The following is a 25,996-nucleotide window of genomic DNA, read 5'->3' on the forward strand; positions in this document are numbered from 1 at the left end:
GTAAATTAAGACTTGCTATGTAGTTTTTGTTTTTGAGTAAGAAACAAGTATGAATTATGTGGGTATTTGATATGCATGAATCAACTCTTGTCTGATTTTTATGATCTTTTTGAATGAATGCTACTTATTATCCGATTAAAACTAGAAATGCTGTGAGCAAGCTCACAAAGATAATACAACCCACTACAAATATGAAGTTAAATGCATAAAATATAAGTTAAATTATCTTTCTTTAGAATCCTCTGAGAGGAGGTACATTCTTTCATGCAAATCTACATACCAACCTTCCTATAAAATTTCGTGAAACTCCCTGAAGCAGTTAAGGAGTTGTGCTTACAAGGTTTCAACATGTAAAACCCTTAAGTTGGATTATCTCCCTTTGATGTCCTCTGACAGCAACTATACTCCTTCATGCACACTGATTTATGATGACCAACCTTCCTATAAAATTTAATCAAAGTCCCGAGAGTGGTTTTGGAAAGGCTGCACTAATGAGGTTTTAACATGTAAAAACCCTTAAAATGGATTATTTCCCTTTGGAGTCCTACAACAATTACTACATTCCTTTATGCACATTTACATGTGATGCCCAACCTTACTATAACATTTCATCAAAATCCCTTGAGCAGTTTAAGACGAGCTGTGTTGATAAGGTTTTAACATGTAAAACCCTTACATTGTATTATGTCCCTTAGTAGTTCTCCAACAGTAACTATGTTCCTTTATGTAGATCTACATATGATGCCCAACTTTCCTATAAAGTTTTATAAAAATCCCTTGAGTGATTATGGAGTTGTGCTAATGAGGTTTTAACATGTAAAACCCTTAAGTTTTATTATATCCCTTTAGAGTCCTCTGAAGTAAATATGTTCCTTCATGACGCCCAATCTTTTCATCAATATCCCTTGGGCAGTTTAGGGGGAATTGCCATGACAAAGTTTTGTCATGAAAACCCTTAAGTTGAATTATCTCTCTTTGGAGTCCTCTGACAGGGTAGTCAACATTAGGATGCCAAAGAACCTATTATCCTCAAGTGTTTTAAGGACAAAAAGGAAAAATTGGATCAATGTGACTAGGCTAACTACATGTATAAGTTAGTTTTGACATGGAGTCTGTTTGTTTGTTTTGTTTGTTGGGGTTTAATGTCCAAGCAGCAATATTTCAGCTATATTCAGACGATGAACATGAAATTGATGATAAAATGAACATGAAATGATGATGAAATGAAAAAGGGTTGGGACACAAGGACAATGGGGTCGACAAATTTTGATTGCCACTGGAAATAGGGAGAGGTGGGTAGGGTCTGGCAATTTAGCCTCCTGTGATGGAGCCCTATGGTTCCTACTCCGGGAGAATACCACAGTAGGGTTCTTTAACATGATAGGAATGTGGCATCTTTCCCAACACGGTGCACCATTATGGTTTGCAGTCAGGTTTTCCGTATTATAGCCTGACAACCCCAGCATGTAACACGCCAGGGGTACCCCATTGCACCAAATGGGGCACACATCCCAGTTGCTCTGTGGGCAGAGCGCCCTAGCCCCTGGCTAGGGTTCTGAGCACTATTTAGTCACCTTTTACGAGAAGCTTAGTGCTGCTGCAGGCCTATTCTTTTAACACCCGGACATGGAGTCTGAGTGAGGAGCATCAAAGATCTCATGAATCAATTCAGTGTCATTGGTTAAGTTTTAATACCAACTTGCCATAAGTACAGATGTGTTTACTGCCATGTAACTATTATGTTTCAGAGAGTGTTAAGTTAGGGTAGAATACACACACACATAATCTTATACACTTTTTTCTTGTTAATACCAAAACTGAGTTATACATGTAGAACAAATCCTTACCTTGTTTGGTCTCAGCTGCATTAAAACCCTGCAAACCACAACAGGACAGCTACCAAAACCAGTTCTATGTCAAGAACTTAAACAAACCATATTCAGTCCTAACATGTTCAAAATATCCTTTCACAACAATCTCCCTTAACCAAACAGAAGTCAAGTAGACCTTTAGTTTACAAAGAATGATTTTGCTGGGTTTATTTTCCCATTAAAGCAGAGCTATAATGATTACATACCTCACTTGTTTTTGACTTGATTATGGGGACAGTTTCAGTAGAATATGATGACTGTAATCGAAGTCGCCGTGAGTGAGTGTTCAGTTCCCAAACCTTCTTTTTCATTTCATCATTACTATAAATAACATGAATCAATGTACTACAGTCAAATATGTAAATATTAAGTAACCTATAGCAATTCATATTAATATGAAATAAAAATTAATAATTTTTTTCCTGTTTATTTTAGTTTATTGTAAATACTAAAGTATGAGAATGTATATAAGATGAGGATTCATCTATTCAGCAAACTATGTAAACTGACCAAACTGAATTCCAAAATACACAGCCCTAAACAATGACAAAGTATACAGCCCTAAACAGTGACAAAGTATACAGCCCTAAACAGTGACAAAATATAGAGACCTAAACAGTGACAAGATATAGAGACCTAAACAGTGACAAAATATAGATCCCGAAACAGTGACAAAGTATACAGCCCTAAAGAGTGACAAAATATAGAGACCTAAACAGTGACAAAGTATACAGCCCTAAAGAGTGACAAAGTATACAGCCCTAAACAGTGACAAAGTATACAGCCCTAAACAGTGACAAAATATACAGCTCTAAACAGTGACAAAATATAGAGACCTAAACAGTGACAAAGTATACAGCCCTAAAGAGTGACAAAGTATACAGCCCTAAACAGCGACAAAGTATACAGCCCTAAACAGTGACAAAATATACAGCCCTAAACAGTGACAAAATATACAGCCCTAAACAGTGACAAAATATAGAGACCTAAACAGTGACAAAGTATACAGCCCTAAACAGTGACAAAATATTGATTTTTGAAACCATTCATGGAAAAATTAATACTGATTTAATACAGGTAGTAAATATTGAAATTATGCAGGATAATAACGCCTAAATAATCAATCTGAACTTGGAACATTGATGTAGTTTACAGGATTGTAATTCCTTAAGTCATTTCTCCTTATTCTTGTATAATGTTATAATCTATGCATAAAACTTTTTCAAAACTAATTGAAAAGTTAACGAAATAGATAATTTCAAAAAAGTTGAAATGTAGATATTTCATGTCAATTCGAACAGTTTAATCCTGTTAGAAATTTGATTTCTACATTCATATTAAAATGAATTATTGATATCTTTATAGTTTTTAAGTATGTGATTTATTTTTTTAAAGTGTGTATATATAAAAGTAACAAGAGGCCCACAGAAGCCTGAATTGCTCACCTTGCTAAATGTTGTCTTTCAAGGGCAATAAATTTAACAAGGAGTTGTCCAACAATTTTGACTCAAGAAGACTTTGGTTGGACCTATTATAAGGATCAATTAAGAAATTGAAAGTTTCTTTCTGTATATCATAGTTTTCAAGATATTAGCTAAAAAACTATAAAAAATAAACAAAAAAAAAGTCATTTTTCACCTTTTAAGGCCAATAACTCTTACAAGGAGTTGTCTGACAACTTTGATCACTCAAGACTTTTGTAGGCCTTATAATAAGGATCATTTCAGCAATTGAAAGAATTTAGCTAAACCTAACTGTCTGACTACTATGTTTTATTTTAAGTCACAGTGGCCAAGTTTTTCAATGAATCAAAAACCCCCACATCAGTGCAATGCAAGATACCCCAAGGAATATTAAGTTTGGTTCTAATTTTAGTAGTGTCAGAGAAGAAGATTTTTTTAAAGAAATAAGATCAAAAATAGCAAATAAATGTCAAAAAAGGGCAATAACTCCAACGGCTTAACAGATTAAAACAAAAATTTGACCACAAATAGATCTCATCATGTTGAACACTTTTACCCTGTCAGAACTTATCTAAACATAATGGTTTTGGAGATATATGCAAAAAAAACTACTGTCTGACCCCTTTGTTCTATTTTTAGTATGTTGTCCATGTTTTTTCGACAGACCAAAAATCCCAACATCAGTTCAATGCAGGATATCCCAAGGAAAATTCATACCAAGTTTGGTTCCAATTAGTCAAGTAGTGTCGGTGGAGAAAATTTTTGAAAAATTAACAACAGTGACACACTGTGAAGACGGACTACAACGACGATGACGACGGATGCCCAGTGATGGCAATAGCTCATATGGCCTACCACCAGGTGAGCTAAAAAGCAAACAATAGAATTTCAGTTAACCACCAAAACAAGTAACTGATATCTTGATGTATATCAGTCACTTACTTGTTATCTCTGAGTTTATTGGTCACTTACCTATTATCTTTAGTGAATATAGGACTAGAAAGTATATCATCAGCAGATGGACGATCAATAGATTGTTTCTGTAATGTCATTTTAACAAGATCCCTGATTTCTTCAGAATACTGTGATGGTAGAGCTTCATAATCTCCTTTAACTATCTCATATGCAAGTCGTAACTGGTTCTGATATATATGCAAGATTATCAATAAGAACATTAATAAGAAGTTATTCTGTGTTTTATACCAACTAAAATGTTTACAGACTTACGGAGAGAATCGTTTCATTAAATACTTGGCTTGGAATTAGTACTAATACATTCCATAAGAAAAATCTTGAGAATTGGGCTAAACAATACCGGTATATTGTTACTCAAAACAACTCTGCAATATTTCAATGGCAATTTCTCAAGAAAAATAAAAAAAAAGCCACAAGCACAAAAGACAAGGAGCCTGAATAGCTCACCTTGTTAAACTTTGTCTTTCAAGAGCAATAAATTTAACAAGGAGTTGTCCAACAATTTTGACTCAAGAAGACTTTGGTAGGACTATCATAAGGATCATTTCAGCAATAGTAAGTTTCTATCTATTACAGTTTTCAAGATATTGCCTGAAGACTGTAAAATTCATTTTTCAAGGGCAACAACTCTTACAAGGAGTCACTTTACAACTTTGATCCCAGAAGACCTTTGAAGGCCTTATAATAAGGGTCATTTCAGCTATAGAAATAATTTTGCTGAACCTAACGGTTTTGGGTTTTAGAGATATATGTGAAAAACTACTGTCTGACCCCTATGTTCTATTTTTAGTAATGGCAGCCATGTTTTTTGACAGATCAAAAATCCACACATTAGTTCTATGCAGGATACCCTAGGAAAATTCATATTAAGTTTGGTTCCAATTGGTCAAGGAGTGTCAGAGGAGAAGAATTTTGAAAAAAATAACATTAAAACTAGCGAAAAAAAAATGTCGAAAAAAGGGCAATAACTCCAACATGGCTTTACAGATTAAAATGAAAATTTGACCACAGATAGATCTCATCATGCTGAACAATTTTACTCCATAACCAAATGGTTAAACCTAACGCATTTGGAGATATATATGCAAAATACAACTGTCTGACCCCTATGTTCTATTTTTAGTAACGGCGGCCATGTTTTTCAACGGATCAAAAATTCCCACATCAGTTCTATGAATAATACCCCAAGGACCATTCATACTAAGTTTGGTTCCAATTCGTCAAGTAGTGTCAGAGGAAATGAGTTTTGAAAAATTGTTAAGGATGACAGATAAAGACAGACGACAACAACGATCGACGTCAAGTGATGGCAATAGCTCACATGACCTTCAGCAAGGTGAGCCAAAAACAAATTAAACAATGAACTAATACATGATTGGTATGAAAACTACTCAAACCTCTTTGTAAAAAAGTTCTTAAGTTATTTAGATGATCAATGGGGATGATTTCCACCAATTAAGGCAAATAATGAAATATAGTGTATACATGTGACAAAATTAACCTTGACATTATAGCATACATATATGCTAAACATTTTTTTAATTAAGGAAGTATTCTATAGAAATAAACAAAACATATTAAAATAGAGACAAGATATACACTGCCAGCAACAATGTTAAAGATTTTTAAACAAATAAATATAAACCAACTTCCTTGGGTCAGATTTTTGTGATAAAAATGAAATATCAATAGGTAAATAAATAATTTGTCTAAATCCTCTATGACAATCAAATCCAACCTTCCTTTTGTAACACTGTAGTCATTATCTTGAATAAATGTTTGTTTATTTGCCCTTTTTAATTTGGTCTATCATACCTAAAAGGTTAGCCATAAGCCATAAAATCAACTCCAATATGACTTATGTTGAAGTAACCCTGGTGGTAAAATTCATAAAGATCCATAGAATTATAGTCAAGTTATTGTGCAGGAACCAAATGCCTCCAGAATTAAAGGACAGTATGACCACAATATTTTGTGGTTGTTTAAAAGATCCTCCATAAATTTGGAATGATCTATTAACATCACTTGGACAAAAACAGTTCCTTAGTATTAAGATCTCCTTTGGGTTATAGTAATAGAATCAATGCAATCAACTTGTAAAATAATTAGTTTTACCCATTTATTTTTAAATGTACAGAAGTTGAAGGATACTTACAGTTGCCTGAAAAACTCTTTTCAGAGTCATAAGTTCATACAACACACATCCTAATGACCATATATCTGTCTTGTAATTGTACCTGAATACAATAAATCCAGTTAAACTGATAAAACCAAGAAAACAGCAACTAAATACTTAAAGAGAGAAATACCACTCCTGGCTGATATTACGACTGCATAGTAAAGAATATGCACAGTAAAAAGTGACTGAGATAAAAAAAAAAAAAAAAAAAAAAAGGCTCCCAGGAGCCTGAATCACATACCTGGTGAAATTTTCAAAGGCAATAAATTTAACAAGAAGTTGTCCAACAATTTTGACTCAAGAAGTCTCTGGTAGGGCCTATCATAAGAATCATTCCAACAACTGAAAGTTTCTTTTAATCTATCACAGTTTTCAAGATATTGACTGAAAACTTAATAAAAGTCATTTTTCCCCTTTCAAGGGCAATAACTCTTACAAGGAGTCAACTGACAACTTTTATCCCTGAAGACTTTTGTAGTCTTAATAATAATAAGGATCATTTCAGCTATTGAAAAAATTTAGCTAAACCTAACGGTTTTGGAGATATATGCGAAAAACTACTGTCTGACCCCTATATTCTATCTTAGGTATGTTGTCCATGTTTTTTCAACGGATCAAAAATACCAACACCAGTTTAATGCAGGATATCCCAAGGTACATTCATACCAAGTTTTGTTCCAATTGATCAAATAATGTCAGAGAAGAAGATTTTTGAAAGAAATAACATTACAACTAGCAAAAATCATTGAAAAAGGGTAATATCTCTAACATGGCTTAACAGATTAAAACCAAAATTTGACCAGAGATAGATCTCATCATGCTGAACACTTTTATTTTTGTGTCAAAATTTAGCTAAACCTAACGGTTTTGGAGATATATGTGAAAAACTACTGTTTGACCCCTATGTTCTATTTTTAGTAATGGTGGCCATGTTTTTCAACGAATCCCCAAAACAGTTCTATGCAGGATATCCCAAGGAACATTTATACCAAGTTTGGTTCTAGTCAGTCACGTAGTTTCAGAGGAAAAGAGTTTTGTATAATTGTTAACAGCAACAACGGATGACAACTACAAGAGACGACAATGATGATGGATGCCAAGTGATGTGCTAAAAAACAGTCTACCTAAATGCTGGTTTACTTTTGTTCTATCACTTAGAAATAAATCAACCAAAAAAGTGTTGACAATGCCAATTTATGTCTTACTAATCATCTTTCATGTTTAAGTCAACACAAATTGACTGACACAGCACATATTAGGGTTGTGGTAGACAAAATGTATTTCTCATATACAGATAAATTGCTTTAGAGACATTCTGTGTTTGTAACAGTCATAAAACACCTGAATGGTCATTATTTTGTCTAGTACATGTAGTGATATATACTTGATAAATAGAGCCTTGGAATTGGAATACTTAAAGTGTTGTATAGGTTAATTGGTCTAACAAGAGTCCCTTATCAATTTCTTTTAGGGGTGGAACAATCCAGCAGATAACACACAGTGGAGCACAAGAATCTCTCTGGTTATAAAAATGCAACTGATAGTCTACTTATAGTAAAAGTTACAAAGCAATCCACCTGTAGTCAGAGTAATCAGGAATCTATGTGTGATCAGAGTTACAGGGAATCTACTTATTCTATAGTTAAAGACAATCTGTCTATTCCTAATTACATCAATCAATGTGTAGTCAAAATAACAGTCAATCAATGTGTAGTCAAAATAACAGTCAATCAATATGTAGTCAAAATAACAGTTAATCTATGTCTAGTAAAGGTTACAGCAATTTATGTGTAATCAAAATGACTGGCAATCTATGTGTAGTCAGATTAACATGCAATTGATGTGTAGTCAGTTACAGCAATCTATGTGTAGTCAGAGTTACCGCAATCTATGTGTTGTCAGATTTACAGTGATCTTCATGTAGTCAAAATTACTAGCAATCTATGTGTAGTCAGATTTACAGAAAATCATTGGTTAGCGAAAAGTACTAGCAATCTATGTGTAGTCAAGGTTACAGGCAATCTAAAAGTAGTCAGTTTAACAAGTAATCTACGTGTTGCCAAAGCTACAGGCAATCTATGTGTAGTCAAAATCACTGGCAATATATGTGTAGTCAGAGCTACAGGTATTCAATGTGTAGTCAAAACTACAGGCAAGCTAAATGTAGTCAAAACTACAGGCAATCTATATGTAGTCAGAGTTACAGGTAATCAATGAGTAGTCAAAATTACATGCAAATCTATGAAGTTAAGAGTAACAAACAATATATGAATAGTCAGAGATAAAGGCAATTAATGTGAAGTAAAATTACAGGCAACCCTTGTTTAGTCAGAGTAACAACAAACTTCAAAAAATTGATCAGATTATTGACAAGGCTAAGTGATGGTTGAAAATAAAAACTAACTTATATGTTAAGTTGGATTATCCTGTTTACATTACATACTCTACAACATCTAAATTTTCTTGCTAATAATACTTCAATGTATTTCTTAAAAAATCAAGATTACATTTGTGTCACAACAATGCAGTATTTTTTCATTTAAGTACAAAATAATATGAGAATCAGTTTAATATTGTCATGTTCAGGAAACCATTTCAGAAGAAACAGACACAGTATTATTTCATCGTTTAAATACATACTTTTGTCCTTGAATAATTTCAGGTGACATGTAATAAGGTGTTCCTACAACCTGCAAAACATACACATTATGCTTTAGGTAGCATTAAGAATAACAAACCAGAGCAATGAGAAGTATGGCATCCTTTGCTAAGTAAAGAAATTGAAGCTGTAAACTTTGACCTTGAAAATAAACAAGAGGCTCCCAGGAGCCTGAATCGCTCACCTGGTTAAATTTCTGCCTTTTAAGGGCAATAAAACTAACAAGGAGTTGTCAGACAATTTTGACTCCATTTGATTCATTGGACACACTTGTAAGCCTTATAATAAGGATCATATCAGCAATTGAAAGCTATTGGCTAAACTTCACAGATTTGGAGATGTATGCAAAAATCTGCTGTCTGACCCCATTGTTCTATTTTTAGAAATGGCAGCCATGTTTTTTTCAGTGATCAAAAATCAGTCATTTCATTAAGGATACCCTAAAACTCAAAAATGCTAACTTTCATTGAATTTTGCAGAATAGTTTCTGAGGAGCAGATTTTTTAGAGTAATAACATCAAAAACAGCAAAAAATGGGCAATAACTCCAACAAGGGTCATCAAATTTTCACCAAAATTTGACCACAGATAGATCTCGTCATGCTGAATAATTTTAACCCAAAGTCAGATTTTGGTTAAACCTAACCGCTTTGGTTAGAAGTTGTAATAGTAAATATCATTTATCATTATGAAAAAAGGACAGATTTAAACAATTTATATCATACCTATTTCATTACTGTGTGATTCTAAGTCTGTGTTGTGTGACTATTTGAGTACTTTGAATATCCCAAGCAATGACCTTAGGTATTTCATGGATGACGTCAAGTTATGAGTCACTTTTACTGATAAAAATCTTGTTGCTATGTTGTTTTTTAAAATACCTTGCACAATGCACCTCTTAAAATATAGCCAGATTACCAATATCACTATACTGATTTTATTGGAAAATGGAAATAATGACCACAGATAGATCTCATCATGCTGAACACTTTTATCCAGTCAGAATTTGGCTAAACCTAACGATTTTGGAGATATATGCAAAAAACTATTGTCTGATCCATACGTTCTATTTTTAGTAACGGCAGCCATGTTTTTCAATGGATCAAAAATCCCAATACCAGTTCTATGCAGGATACCCCAAGATACATTCATACCAAATTTGATTCCAATTCATCAAGTAGTGTCAGAGGAGAAGATTTTTGAATGAAATAACATAAAAAATAGCCCCCAAAAAAACGTTGAAAAAGGGCAGTAACTCCAACATGGCTTAATAGATTAAAATGAAAATTTGACCTCATATAGATCTCATCATGCTGAACATTTTTACCCAGTCAAAATTTGGCTAAACCTAACCGTTTTGGAGATATATGCGAAAAACTACTGTCTGACCCCTATGTTCTATTTTTAGTAACGGCGACCATGTTTTCGACAGATCAAAAATCCCAACATCTTTTCTATGCAGGATACCCCAAGAAACATTCATACTAAGTTTGGTTCCAATAGGCCTGGTGAGCTAAAAAAAAACACATAAAAAACTAACTTTATGACATAGGACTTCCATATTTACCCTTGAAAATTTTATTTGCTTTCTTTGGACTATTTATGGTTCAAGTTAGGTCAAAACCTATTGATGAATTTTGATTCCATAGTATTATCCATTTTTTAACAGATGACAGAAGGACATTTATGTTACCATATTCTCATCACGACTTTGTATGCAAGGGCGTACTAACAACTATTTGATTTTTATTGCTGGGGCTAGGATTAAATGATTAAAATAGATGAGAGCCCATCAGATAGCCATCCACCAAAGGTCAAGCAACGAACAATTTAACTTCTACAGGTCACCACACGGTCTTCAATGATGGGCAAAATCCATACTATACCATTAGGTGATTTAAAACATATATGATTTTCATGATTAAACCTAAAAAGTATTCAAATGTAGATATATAAAGCAAAACAAGACTTACACTTTCTGCCATTTCGCTTTCACTTTCTAAAACTCTGGAAATTCCAAAATCTCCAAGCTTAATTAAGTCATTATTGGTCATGAATATGTTGAGTGTTTTTATATCTCTACAATGCAATAAAAACAAGAAATTTAATAACAACTAGAAATACTGCCATAGAGCTCACAAAGAAAATACTCCCCTCCCCCTCAAATATGAAGTTAAATAATTTAACTGTAACTTCAGCTAAAAATTGACTTGTAGGTACGTCTTCTATCTGATTTTTCTTTAACCTCTGACAACAAAAAATCATGTAATTGATTTGTACTTCAGCTATTATTTCATTTCAATGAATATTTGCATATAATAAGTTTGCAGATGCACCTGAGAATAAGGCACAGCCTATTGGATTTTCTGTCAATAGAGGGGAATGGGGCCAAGAGATTTTTGAAGAAAAAAAAATTCTGGACATGATTTTTTTCCCAAAAAAAATAGATATAGCCCCTAACTGGACTAATGCCCTCCACAGCCTGTTGAATCCTGTTTATATGGAACCAGTGTGGACACACAATTCATGGGCGATAGACTAAGCAATTTTGAGGCACAATTTTGCTCTCATTCCAAACAGAAATCAGACAATATGCACACATCTCTATGGGAACCCTCCATTGAGATTCATTACAATCCTGCAAGTTGTTAAGGAGGAGTTGCAGACAATGTATCAGACCAAATACTGCTGGAAAAAGCCTAAGGTCATCAGCCATCATTTCAACAATTTTTTGCCCAAACTTAAATTCCTGAGAGTATGCCCATGTCCATGTGGTTATATTACATCCAACAAAGTTTCATAACAATCTTGCAAGCTACCTAGAAAATAGTTGTGGACAGACAGACAGACAGACAGACAGACAGACAGGGTGAAATCTATATAGCCCCCACCCAACTTTGTTTGCGGAGTTTATAAAAATTTCATACACTTCCCCTGGAAAAAATTAAAAATCCTGATCTTGTGGCCATAATTATAACTTGAATCAAGCAGAACAATACTTCATTCATTTTTTATTTACAATGGCCCAACCAAAACATGATTTGAAACTTTTAATGCTCTTTATTACAAGAATCATTTCATCAATTGAAAGTTTCTATCAATCTATTATGATTTATATTCCGATAATGCTAGTCAAAAACTGGAAAAATGTCATTAGATCGTCTTTCAATGGCAATAACTCTAATAAGGAATATATAATTTTAACCCATGGAAACGTTATTAGAGCTCTTAAACCAAAAAAAGGAAGGTGATTAATATTTTACTGCTTTTTTATAGTTTTTAGGTAAGAATTGAGAAGATTTATCCAATGCTATATTATTATTGCTATGGAGATGGTAACCAATTTGTTTTGACTTGGAAAATGTCATATAAAATTAAAAAACTAGATGCTCATAAAATCATGATGGTGACCGAAAAATCCTACTTCCAAATAAATTTTCATGTACTAATTGTGTGAAAAGAAAAAAAAATATGGGCCACATGAAAATCCCAGTCCCCAATCCCTAAAAAAAAGAAAGATATTAAAAATCAGTGTCCATGCCTAAGATACATGGAGTCTTTTAAGGGAATATTTGAGAAAACATCATGTAAAAGACAAATGTCATATCATGTTAAGGGTCTCTTAATAAATGCTAAAATGATTTTTGTATGATATTCGCTCATTTATAATTATCAAAATTATTGTAAACTGTTCAATAAAAAAAATTCAATTAACTTCAAAGAACATGGGCAGATCCCAGACATTTTGAAATAGAGGGGTGCCAGCCAGGGTACCATGGCAAAAAGGGGGGACCTAGAATATTATTTGCCCATATTCTTTGTCAATTTTACACCTGAAAATAAAATTTTTTCCAATAAAATGAAGGGGTGCCAACTCCCTGCACCCCCAACCTGGAGTAATACATTGCTGACATTATGAACCTTGCACTAGAATAATGTAATGGGACAAAAATCACAATCATTAGAACAAATTAAAGATGAACTAGAGCATACACTTTATTAAAGCTCTCAATACTCAAACTTTACTTGAAGCCATTATAAAATATGATTACCTGTGAATGATATCATAGCTGTGAATATGAGATAATGCTGAGACTAACTGGTAAAGATACCATTTTATAATCTATAATAAAGGCAAAATAGAGTTATCTCCCATTATTGTATAAACCATTAAGGAGGCTAAACAAATTAAGCCTTAAGGGCAAAATTAGATTAAAGAAAAAAACATTTTCATATGATAATGGTTTAAACAGAAACACCAAAAATAAAGGGAAAAATTATAGTTTTTTTTGTTAATTGAAAGAAGTAAGAATACCTCTAGTTTGAGATAAAGTGTCATCTACTGACATAAAAAGAAATAAGCCACTCAAAAAAAGCTAGTCTTGTTCTTCTCTAATACTTGTATTTTGAGGTTACAAACTGAGGCATTATGTCTCCACAACCTTAGGGAAAGTCCCCAGACCCAGGACAGAGAGTGTCCAGCTACTGATTCCCTGCAATCTGACCATAGCTCACATTAAAGGCTGTGATGTCTAGACGGAGCTGTGGGTGGTTAGATGTTTGTCATAGCAAAGTCATGCAAGTGCTTCCCACTGGGGGTAGTAACACAATGGGGCTTAGTTTGGGGAAGGACAGACAGTTTTTTGTTGTTGTTTAAATAACTTGCCATGCAGTCATGTTCATGTTTCTGAACATTTATTGTGTATGTCACATAAATTTAACATTAGGAAACACATTCTATAAAATCTCTTGCAAGGTGTTTAGGCCCATGTGCAACTCCAAACACTATTGAAATGGAACAGTGAAATAAATGTCCTTTCATATAAGCTTGACAGAAAAAGAATAAAATATAAATCACTTACACTTACCATGTCAATCTTATTTTGACAGTGTCACATGATCAATGGATTTTCTTACACCCAAACTATCATTTGGCATAAAATTGTAGAAATTTACAAATATTTGCTTACACTATGTACAAATATTTCAAAACTTTTGACATGTACATGACATTTCAGATTACTAATAACTTGTTGATAGATACATTTCTTCTGATGAAAAATGTCCGTGGAATTGTATAAAATGTGAGTACTTATGGTGATTGACCAAAACCTTGAGTACTTACAGGGATTGAATAAAAACATACATCAGAACAAAATAAACCACAAGTGACATGTATAAGTACCAGCAGAAACCATCAATAAATGTTACAATAAAAATATAAGAATACTGGTAACTAAATTTAGATACTATGGATATTTCTTGAGCTGTAAAGAAATCATAATTCACTACATCCTGTGTATAATGTTTATATAATTACCCTTTACTTTGGGTGTTACTAGTCTTTTGATTTGGTATTTAGTTAAAAACTAATTTCAGTAATAAGCCACAAGAATCTCAACTTTAGTGAATATAGGTAGCCCTGTTGCAATTTGTACCGCTTCTGTCTGAAGTTTTCCAATTTTAGAATTAATGACACCACAATTATCCCAGACTTTATGCTGTGACATACTATTGGAATGTACCGGTACAATTATCCCAGACTTTATGCTGTGGTATACTACTGGAATGTATCGGTACCATTATCCCAGCAATTATGCTGTGGTATACTATTGGAATGTACCAGTACAATTATGCCAGACTTTATGCTGTGACATACTATTGGAATGTACCAGTACAACTATGCCAGACTTTATGCTGTGACATACTATTGGAATGTACCGGTACAATTATCTCGGACTTTCTGCTGTGGCATACTATTTGAATGTACCGGTACAATTATCCCAGACTTTATGCTGTGGCATACTATTGGAATGTACCAGTAGTTTTTTTTCCCTTTATTAGTTAGTAGTTGTTTCAGCGACTTTTTGCCTTTTCATGTCTCAGATTCTTGTGACTATTCCTTTAAAACCAGAAATTTATCAAAACCCCAAAGTAACTTACATCAACAGAAGTAAACAATTCACCAAATTCTCATGGAAATTACTGGAAGTTTTTTTTTATTTATTGTCTGCACCAAAAGAAACCATAATTTGTCCTATCTATTAACTGGGACATATAAAAACTGTGGACCAAACATTTAACATTTATCAGACATGCTTTTGTCCTCATTAAAATGATACTATAACACTAAATTGTTTCCTGTTACTGGCCAAAAAAATAAGCCCCTACACAATTTTAACTAGAATTATCCAGTTAAGTGCTGTTCACACTGGTGGTTTTTTTATCCTTGTGAAAATAACAGCATACACAGAATTTAAAAGATTATATGATGTAGAGCAAATTTTGCATTTCCAATATACATGTAATTTAGAAATCCTTAAGCCTTAATCTGATTTGTAAATCAATTTAAATAGCATCTGACCTCACACACAGTTACAAATTTTGTTTCATTTCATATTTTTCACAAATTTGTAAATCTGCCTAAAATTAATTTGCAATTAAACTCAAAAACTATTTTAACAGTTTTTATTCTCACACTGCAATTATACTTCAGATTATCAAAATGTACCTGAGATTTTCCAACATAGACACTTTTTATTAATTTGATTTTTTTTTTAAATTACTGCTCTTCTTAACCTGTTTCTTTATTATTGAATGTTAATAAATACTGAAAAAAACCTAATAAATGGGTTATAGGGATCATTCTTAACATATTCTGCAAAAGCTAAATTTTCTAAATACAGATTATTTAATTTTCAAAGCCAAAAATCCCCTCAAATCTTCAATTGATTTGAAGACTAATCTTAATTTTATTTGCAGCAATGATAATATATTACTAAGCTGAATAATTACAGGAACTTATCTACTGAATTTGATACAGATACTGAATAATATAAAAAGAATTACATGTAGACTACATTTTGTGTAGTGTTCAGATATAGTAAGGTAGTTTCTCTGATGAACCGGTGACATAACATTTTTCGATCCTAAAGGATCAAAAACCCAAAAAATGCAATGCTCACTAAACTAATAACCCTCATGCTCCCATTTCATAATATGCACCATTTGACCACAAAATTGATTTTGATAATCTGAAAAAGGAGAAGCACAATGGAAATATGTAATAAATATTCAGTGAAAATTACATTGAATTCCATTCAGTGATGTAGGAGGAGTTACAGATAAGTGATCAGCACCCACATTAAAGAATCACAATGTCTGTGTTTTTAAGAAACCTCTAAAGTAATTTGGACCAATATCTAAAATAAATGCACAAAGGGAATATGTAATAAAGATTCTGTGAAACTTTTTTTTAATTCCATTCATTGAAGTAGAAGGAGTTCGATAAGATATGGGTACCACCATGTTTGTGAATGACAGTGACCATACTTTAGTTTACTATGTGAAACCTAAAAAGAAACATTCAGACCAAAATCTGATAAAAGAATAGCACTGCATATGTTCAATATTTTAATAGATTCTGTAAAAGCTTAATTTAATTTTATTCAATGGTGTAGGAAATTAGAGATATGTACTTCTTTGTGTATCAGAAGGATGAAGACACTAACAAACAGGGGTATAACAAAAGTTTTTCTACCGATTCTCTCCCCCTGAAAGAGTTATATTAAAATTTTGAACATAATACATGTCTATAAAAACCCATGCTTCCCATTCCCCAACTAAACCAGGTGTTACATATATTTGTTCACCCAGTGTGCTGCCTCTTTAAAACTGATTAAAAGCAACTTACCTTTTTAAACAACCCCTTGGACACTTTTTTTAATCACAAGAAATGTATCTAACAAACAACTAGCTGTTTATATTCTTAAATATTGTTTAATTTCATCCCTTTCAAAAATACTGTGAAATGGTGTAAAATTCTATGACAAATAATTTTGTAAGCAGATGTTAAAAATAAAAATAATTTGGGGTTTATTTACATCAAATGATAGTTGGAATGGTTGGGAAATGGTAATAGTAAGCACTTTTTATTTTGTCCTTGTTCATAAAGACTAAAATAATGGACTCTTTGTTCCATTAGTGTTAACCTTGTGTATTAGCTTGGTCACCCTGATTTTACCATATTTAAATAAAGAAGTGATATTGCAATGTTCTTTGTGCATTATAATTAAAATATCTTTTTAAAGCAGTGCAGCCTAGAAAGAACACTTGTGTCATTTTAATACCTCCTCTGGAACCATAGCCTCCTGCTGTGCAATCTTATGATACAATGACCCATCTACAAATACAAAACCAAACCCAGTTATAGTATACATAATATGGGGTAGGCATTGCCTAAATCAGCGAGCATTGTGAGCCTAACCATACATGTACCGTCTGAGCGAGACTCAAAAAAATAAAGGGCATTACAAAGAGGGGTTGACCCGAATGAAAATTTTTGCATCGCAAGTGCAATATTTATTTTTATGTATTTTTAAGCAGCAAGCAAAATCAATATTTCTATTTGAAAATCTGTCTTGATAATTAGATCTAATTGGGGAGTTTTATATCAATAAATGAATAACTTTCCCCAAAAAAATTCCAACCCCATACCCCATTTCCCCCGCTCTCAAAATGGGCAATAACTTTATAGCACTTCGCAATACTTTGATTTTTTATCCCTTTGGGCATCTCTAGCAACATCCATTTCAGTTCTGGCCTGTCAGGTCAATCTGTACAGATACCGGAAATATTACAGTTCTCCACGGACGGTGGAAATATTTTACACATATCATGTGACGTAAACAAAATTCAGACGATAGCTGCAAATTCCAAACAAGAAAATGATTGCCTTTCCTATCTTATCAATCAATTTTGATAATATGATCGTAGTTTTATTTTTTTCCAAGGCGGGTTAGGTTCTTGACAACAGCAACAGTGGAACAGCCGAGATACACATACCTACATCCACATGTTTGCCAAAGTTTTTAAAAACATAACATTCACTTCTTTAAATAAGTTTTAAAAATAGAAAAAAGACTTGAAAACTATCAGAAAAGATGAATTTATTTTTACTGAAACGTAATCTTAACCTATATATTTTTATTTGTTTGATTGAAAGAAATGATGAATTTTCTCCATAAGGACAGTCACTTTTTGTTACTCCCGGGACATGACTTTTTTTCGTTATTATATTGGGAACCTTAAGGGAAGTTTAGAAAGTACATGTAATAACCGTAGAGCTCACACCGCTTCGCGCCGTGCACTACTATACTGAATGTCAAACTAAGTATAACAGAAAAGTCATTCATTCTTATCATAAAGAATCTATTACATTATAATTTAAGCCAAAATATAATTGTGGTGACACCCTAATTGGTTTTTTTCCACAAAATACAGTTAACATTTTTTTTCGCTTCATTCAGCACCCATTTGAGTATCCTTTCCTGACCCTTCCAAGTTCCTTTTCTTTTACTTATACTCATTAAACAAACTTACTGTTGGCATACTCCATTTCTATGAGTAGAGTCTCCCCATCTAAAAAATGGTTGTAGTATGTGATAATATTAGCATGGTTGAGTAAAGAGAGAATATCCACTTCACTGAGAGCATCTCTTCTCTCCTTGTCTGATAGCTTTGCTAGGTTTACTTCTTTCCAAACCACTAAACTTTTATCCTATTCATGACATTAATTGTAAATTTATATAAACATATCACCTTTAAAATTTGCAAAGTTTAATATAAAAACAACATGTAGGAAAAATCAATGTTTTGGTTAAATTGAATAAATTCAGCATACCAAAGAACCCCAAGAATTCAATTTTTTAAACTAGAACTGTGTGTGAGCTCACTTAGTGATAGTTCCTGTTTGACAGATGTAAAATGCATTTTTTAAGTCGCTAATAGTGTTAGCGACTTCTTGCACTCATAATTTCTGTACTTAATATTCGCACATGATTTGCATTTATGTGTAGTCATACGCCAGTGAATATTTGACGATAAGTGACTTTGAAGACTTCAGTCTTTGATTTATTCCTGACATCTTAGGCTAAGAAATGAGTGCCTGGTGAATAAATAAGGTCCTCCAAGAATCCTGGTCTTACCCCAAAAAAAACAGTTACCAATCCCATAAAGCTTTCACCTGGAACTCATTTCATTTCATGCCAGGAATAAAAAAAAAGTAACTTCAGCAATTTAAACCTTTCCCCATCTGCTACAATTCTTAAAATATTAAAATATAAGCCAAAGACTGCAAAAATAGCTATTTTCAACTTTCAAAAGGGTAACTTCTAATAGGAGACTTCTGAGTATGTGCATATGCTCCTTCTAATGGGAAACTTGTCCACCACTGACCAACCCATCCCCAGTGTAACTGATTCAGTAAGCCTACCATTTTTATTTTTTTTTATATTGATATATATGGTAAGGGAATTCTACCTTTTGAATGGCACATCATTCTGAACCACACCCCTACCCCCACTGGAAACATCAACATCCTAATGAAAAAGAGGAGGGATGCAGGATCAGAAGAAATTCAGACTAACTATCCAATCACTCCCAAGTGGCAAACCAATATTTGCTTTCGCCACTTCATTTGTGACCAAAATTGAAAACTATACATACAACATGTATGGTGGCTGTATGAAATTTCGATCACCTAACAGCAGTTATCATATTATTTCAAAAATTTGCATACGATATCACTTAATTGTTTTCTCTTTGAGGCCTGTTGTTTTATAGATTTTTTGCATAGGATGACGAATATTAGTGCATTTGATTTTTTTTTCATTCACATGACACACACTTCCATCAGATGTGTGTCAAATACTGCTGACCACCCTAAAGAAGTTCCAATAAATGCTTGTTGAGGATTTAAATTAGCATTACTATATAATAACAAATTGTTGAAATATTTTGTTTACAATTTAGCACAATGAATTTAATGTTGCATCATATCAGTTAAAATTGCAATGAATGTTTTGATTAATTGAAATATTTGAAGATTGATTGTAATTTTATTAGACTGGTGATATAGATTTCACATGTAATATTATGAAGACAAAAAGGGACTTTACTGAAACTAAAGCAATCTTTAAAGACCTTTTTAAAATCCTCACCCATGGTATATGTGCTGCTAATAGGAAAAGGAAACAAATGATTAGACCAATTGTTCCAGCTAAGTACAGAAGATTGTGTGAGGTTGATACGCCAGTATCAGAATTTTTGTTTGGAGACAACTTAGATGAAAAGGCGGACCAGTCGGACAAAGACGATAAGAGGTCTGACAAGTTATCTATGTCTGAGAGTCAGGGTCCTTTTTAAGGAAAAAGAAACATTACTGAGCAATACACGAGCCTTGGGGAAAAAACAAGAAATGGCCAACAGGAAAAAAGAAAAGCCACTTCAAGAAACGAAAGAGAAACTAAGTGTAAGTACATGTAGTTTCCAGCTATACAACACACCAGATAATTTTATTGGTGGACAAATTTCACAGTTTATACATAAGTGGGAGTTGTTGTCTATAGATCCCTGAATATATAATGATTTAACTGGGTATACTATTGAATTAGAGCATATACCTGATATGTACAAAATGTTTGTCAATATCAAGACATCTAGAAGTTGTCTTCTAATTCATTTATACTACATTTTTTTCTAAATTTTCTGCATTTCTAAATTAAGATATTTGGAGGAATTGAGATGATATAAACGAAATTTAAATACAGTAATGTAACTTCAGTTAAAAACTCAATGTAAGTTGAAAAACGAACTTTATTTAATAACAAGAACAAATCAAATATATACATCAAAATCCTTCTCCTTTAGATCCTCGTAGAAAAGAGAAAAGTTTACTAGTCAGAATGGTCCTTTGATTTATGACACCATTACCCAAGTAAGTTTGCAGATGAACAGTGGAGGAAAGTTCAGAGCATTAAATGCATTTTTGGGGGTCACAAAGTTACCAATTGAAAGGTAAAAGAAAATTGTGGTAAAAACACTCAGGAAGAATAAAAATAAGTGCATTACCTGTTTAATTCTAAAATTTTGTCTGATATAGACATTAAGTTACTCTGCTGCATAACCCTGTTTTCAAACGTACTCAAAGTAGTGGAAATAATTTAGCACTGTACATACATGTTTTGTATGTGATCAATTTTACATTGAAATATAAATGCAAAGACCATACATACTGCTCAAAATAATTTACATACCTATAAGGCATGTATAAGCCTTAAGAGCTCAGTTCTTTGTTTTTGAACTATAACCAACTTTAAATAAAGTTTTATTAACTTATTATCTTTTTATTCATATTTTTACATGTATATCGTATACTAGACTCCTATGACCAGTGCTCAATAATCAAAATTTTGTTTGGTTTTCTTCTTTAATAAAAGCATTTTAAAAATATTTGTGATTTTTGTTTTGTCACATTCAATGCCAAGTATTCAAAATGGGGAAAGATTGAGATTGCGTAATAGTGCTCCAAGGAAGACAATATTGTGCTATAAAAAAATAACCAGTATCATATAGCTAGAGAAATAAGTTGGTCTTTTATTGAAAGTACCATAAATTTTCTGTTAAAGGCTTATTTGTATTTATAAAACATTAAACTAGAGATATAACCACATGTACATAAATTCTTTATTCTTTATTGACACAAACACAATTACAATAATTGGCAAAAGCCCATATAATTGATACATAAAAGTGTAACATATATAGTAGCAGTATACATGTAAATAGAATATTAATCAAATGTTATGAGAAGAGATATTTGTTATGAAATAAATTTTTTCTGATAGAAAAAATAATATCTAAAAAATTAGTGATAATCTTAAGTATAGTATACGAATCACTGAGTTTACATTGTTTCAGTGTGTAGTAATTAATTGAATCAATATCTTTTTTGAGGATATTTGATAATTTGGATATAAATTGACTTCTAACTCTGGATTATTTTTCACATTTTAGCAAAAAATGTAATTCATCTTCAACCTCCCCAGAGTTGCAAACTTTACATAATCTCTTGTTTGCAGGAATTGATAGATGACGGCCTTTTTCTATTTCTAAATTATGGCTACTGATTCTAATATTGCAAAGAGAGGATCTTTCTGATCTTTTTTGTAAAATATCATCAAAGCTTGCTCGTTTGTATCCAATGTGTAAATTTCGATAAAATGTTAGTTTATTTGAATTTTGGATTTGGGAATGTTGCTCTTGCATAAATTGATCAGTTATTCATTGTTTTATATTTGATAAAATAGGTTAAAAGCTACATTTTGGATAGATTATGTGTGAAAAACCAAGTTTATTGATAATAGAATACATTCTCTTTGCCCAAGTGTTTTCTGAGGAAAGAAGATCATTTAAAAATTTAACACAGGAAAACATAATTTTTGAGTAAAGTGGGAGTCGTCCAAGTTCAGAACGATATGCAGCGTTTGTAGCTTTGCAGTGTACACCAAGAATTTCCTTGATGAATTTTAAATGAAATTTTTCTACAACTGAGTTATTAAAAGTACAGGTATCAATATCTATACCCCAGACTTCACTACAGTACAAAAGAATGGGGCTAATTAAAGTATCAAACAGCTTTTCTAATAAATGACATGAATGATCTAGCCCTACTGACTTTTTTATCTTGAACAAAGCTTTTCTAGCCTTTTCCATCAGCAAAGATACAGCTAAATTAAATTTACCATTATAATGTAACATGACACCAAGATAACAATATTTTGGTACTGTTTGAATGATATCATTATTGTATGTAAACTCATTAATATAAGATCTATCATTTGAATTAAATACAATAATTTTAGATTTGGACACATTAACATATAATTTCCAATTACAGCAATATCCATGAACAATATTTAAACTAGTTTGTAAACCTTGTTTACTTTCAGATAATATAACTAAGTCATCAGCATATAAAAGACAATTTACTGATATATCCCCAATTTTTACAGGATTGCAATTATTCGTCTTTAATACCTTTACAATGTCATCTAAAAAAATATTAAATAATAAAGGACTCAAAACATCACTTTGTTTGACACCACATTCTGATTTGAATGTGGAACTTAGTCCATTTGAAAATTTGATTCTGTTTGTAGTATTATGATATATAGAAAATATTATTTGAAATAGTTTTGGAGGGACATTTATGTGTAGCAATTTCTTTCTCTTAAATGAATGTAATAACTTCCATTTTCTACATTGACTCCGGTAAGACCTTCATGATAACTTCCATTTTCTACATTGACTCCTGTAAGACTTTAATGATTTTACTGCGTAAATAAAACATGGGTTAACTTGATTGTGCAATACCGGTATCGTCTAGTGTAATCAGTACATAAAAATGTATAGAAAAGTTCAGATTTTTGTAAAAAGGACAATTATTTTCCATTATGTGCACTTCTTTTCACAATTTCAACCTAAATTTAATTTTGTAAATGCAAGGATTTTTATAGTAAAAAAAAATTGGTAAGAGGAAAATCTGCACAAAATATTGAAGAAAAAAAACTGTCACAAATTCAAAAGAAAATAATTATACTGCAGCTAGGAAGTCAAGGGTACACCAAGAGAACAAAAAATAAGAAGTGAGAATGACTTTAATTGTTGAAAGAGCAAGCAAAAATTCCATATGCAACCTCACATGACCATCTACTTGGTAGATATGTAGGTCAAGATCCACCTAATCAAATAAGAACTTACAGAGGATGTTCAAAGAAAAAGCTTTATCAATTATGTTTAATCCATGGTAGGTTGTGGTCATCCGCTGTCACATGAGCATCTGAAGAAATATGTAATTGAAATTGTGAAAAGAAGAAGCAGAGAAATATTATATAATTTTAAAAAAAGGTCCTTCCCACAGATGGATCTCAAATTTCATGAAGCATCACAAAAACATCATATTATGAAAATCCCATTCTTTAGAAAAATGTAGGGCTGAACTAACACAAACACAACTTGATCTGTACAGCAATTTACTAGAAAGTACCATGAAAAAATTTAACCATCTCAATGACCCCCTCTCACATTTTCATCTGTGATGAGTCTGGATTTTCTGGACGTTCCAATACATCCAAAAAAAGTCATCATACTTAAATATATATTCGGCATCCATATCAGACACAAGTGGCTGTCTCTGGTCATATAACTCTTATGCAAGCAATACCCGCAGGTGAACAACTGTCATGCTGGTTCGACAGTCTCGTCTTCTTTCTATGCAACTGAAATTTTTCCTCTGAATAAATCTGCTGTTTCTTGCGCTCCAGAAATCTCAGGGTTTAATGAAATGTCTATATCAAACTGAGGAAAAATGTGAAAGTTGTAGACCTTCAACACAAAATATGGGCCTAGTTGCCGCAGGTATCGCAAACATTCTTGTTGAACCATCCCAACCTAAACCCAGTTGAAAAAACCAGCAGATATAACAAGGGTCTATCCATCAAAATTGTGCCCAGACAATGACAAAGTACAAAATACTAAGGCTAATACCAGTAGAAATCAAACGACTGGTGATGCACAGCCTTCTACCAGCAACATCTCCGATGTAACTTGTAAATCTAAAACAGTAGCATCAAAACAAAAGAAGTCACACCCTAAGAATGCTAGTATCACAAAACAGTAAAAATCAGTAGGCAACAAAAATGTAATGTCTCAATGCGGCAACATAGTATACGGTATTTCAACTAATATATAGCCTACGTTCTGACATTATAATGTGGCAGAGCGCCTACCTGCATTGTAGTAGGTAGTGAGATTTAAATAGCCAGTTAATTGACTTGGCTAAAGGATTAATTCTTTAGAATAATCGGTTTGTCGCTGACTTGTCACCTAGCAGCCCTGGGTTCGATCCTCAGTGGCGGAGTATAATTTTGTGAGTCAAATCATGCTCTCCTGTTACAATAAAAATTCACTTTTAAATATATCTTGTTAAATCCTTAAAATAATATCTAACCAAGTCCCCCTAAAATTGATATATTTTTTTTTATCTCCCAGACAGCATGTGCTTCTACAATTCAAATAATGAACGTGCATGAGCAGTTGGGGTGTGGTATAACTACCATGTCTATCATGAAATGATGAGCCAATCTTAACTGATTTGATTTCACTAACCAGTATTACTTACAAAAATATAACATAATATGTCACCAGAAAGAATATTTTTCATACCACACTTTGGGAAGCTTGAAACTTCGGTTTCATTGGTTTATTAACATTATTTAGCTCTGGTATAATGCTGTTCTGATTTTGGAATTTTCAGTGTTTAAAAAGTTTGTCCCCTGATCATGTCACACACTTCACGAACCTTTCCTTATACTGTATAAATGTAAACATACGATACTTTAACTTTGACTGAATATTAACGGCAAAATTTAAAACACACTAACAGTTTCATCAAAACATCATAAAACAATTATTGAGCAATAGTTACTAAGACAGGCCAGTCTATAATTAAAATACGCCTATAAAGTATAAGCTTCATTTGTCAATTCATAGCAGGTAATTTGTAAATAATTGTAATGTATCAATATCGTGTCGCAATAATTGAAATAAAAACCTCAGCCTTCCTGTAAAGATTTGCCTCTCCAAAAGCTCCCCTTCCTAACACTTTTACATATATATATGACGCTTCAAGAGCGTTTTCTTGGTTTTTCAAGTCAGGATCCACTTCGTCGGACGCCATTTGTAAACATTGCCAAGGGAAGTAATCATTGGTAGGGTCTAAAATGTGTAACCCGCACCCGTATTCGTACCAACTTCTCCCCGTACTCATATAATTTCATTCGTTTAAACGGGTAGTGCATTAGAATGAAATTATTTTCTCCTGGGTGTTTCATCATATGTAGTCTAGAGGGCGCTTTTAGGGTTTTTGTTCACGCTTCATTGAATTAAGTTTCCCGGGTTTTGTGCAAGTTTTGTCATTCAGCACGACGACGCGTTACACTGAACAGGTT

At 32.6% G+C, this 25,996-nt stretch overlaps 1 protein-coding gene and 1 non-coding gene across 6 annotated transcripts in view; one reads left to right on the forward strand and one right to left on the reverse strand.

Moving 5' to 3' along the window:
• LOC148623475 (serine/threonine-protein kinase Nek9-like) overlaps nt 1–25,744 on the reverse strand; it is a 78,681-nt gene extending 52,937 nt beyond the window's left edge. For 4 of the 5 annotated variants that reach the window (XM_088565286.1, XM_088565284.1, XM_088565285.1 and 1 more), the window contains exons 1-9: nt 25,600–25,744; nt 18,528–18,705; nt 17,276–17,328; nt 13,199–13,269; nt 11,120–11,225; nt 9,129–9,178; nt 6,465–6,546; nt 4,307–4,476; nt 2,078–2,192 (exon numbers count right to left, since the gene is read on the reverse strand). In XM_088565286.1, the coding sequence (XP_088421412.1) occupies nt 2,078–2,192; nt 4,307–4,476; nt 6,465–6,546; nt 9,129–9,178; nt 11,120–11,225; nt 13,199–13,269; nt 17,276–17,328; nt 18,528–18,705; nt 25,600–25,725 (951 nt within the window). In that variant the 5' untranslated portion in view covers nt 25,726–25,744. Of the gene's footprint in view, nt 1–2,077; nt 2,193–4,306; nt 4,477–6,464; nt 6,547–9,128; nt 9,179–11,119; nt 11,226–13,198; nt 13,270–17,275; nt 17,329–18,527; nt 18,706–25,599 lie in introns of those variants that run through there. The other variant, XM_088565287.1, reaches the window with a different exon arrangement.
• Nucleotides 13,531–13,778, forward strand: LOC148623476 (RNase MRP). Its single transcript, XR_015920464.1, has one exon.
• Nucleotides 25,745–25,996: the final 252 nt, after the last annotated feature.

The sequence above is a fragment of the Perna viridis genome, chromosome 2, assembly GCF_037379345.1.
Source record: "Perna viridis isolate PV_CMFRI_1.1 ecotype Kerala chromosome 2, ASM3737934v1, whole genome shotgun sequence".
Lineage (NCBI taxonomy): Eukaryota > Metazoa > Mollusca > Bivalvia > Mytilida > Mytilidae > Perna > Perna viridis.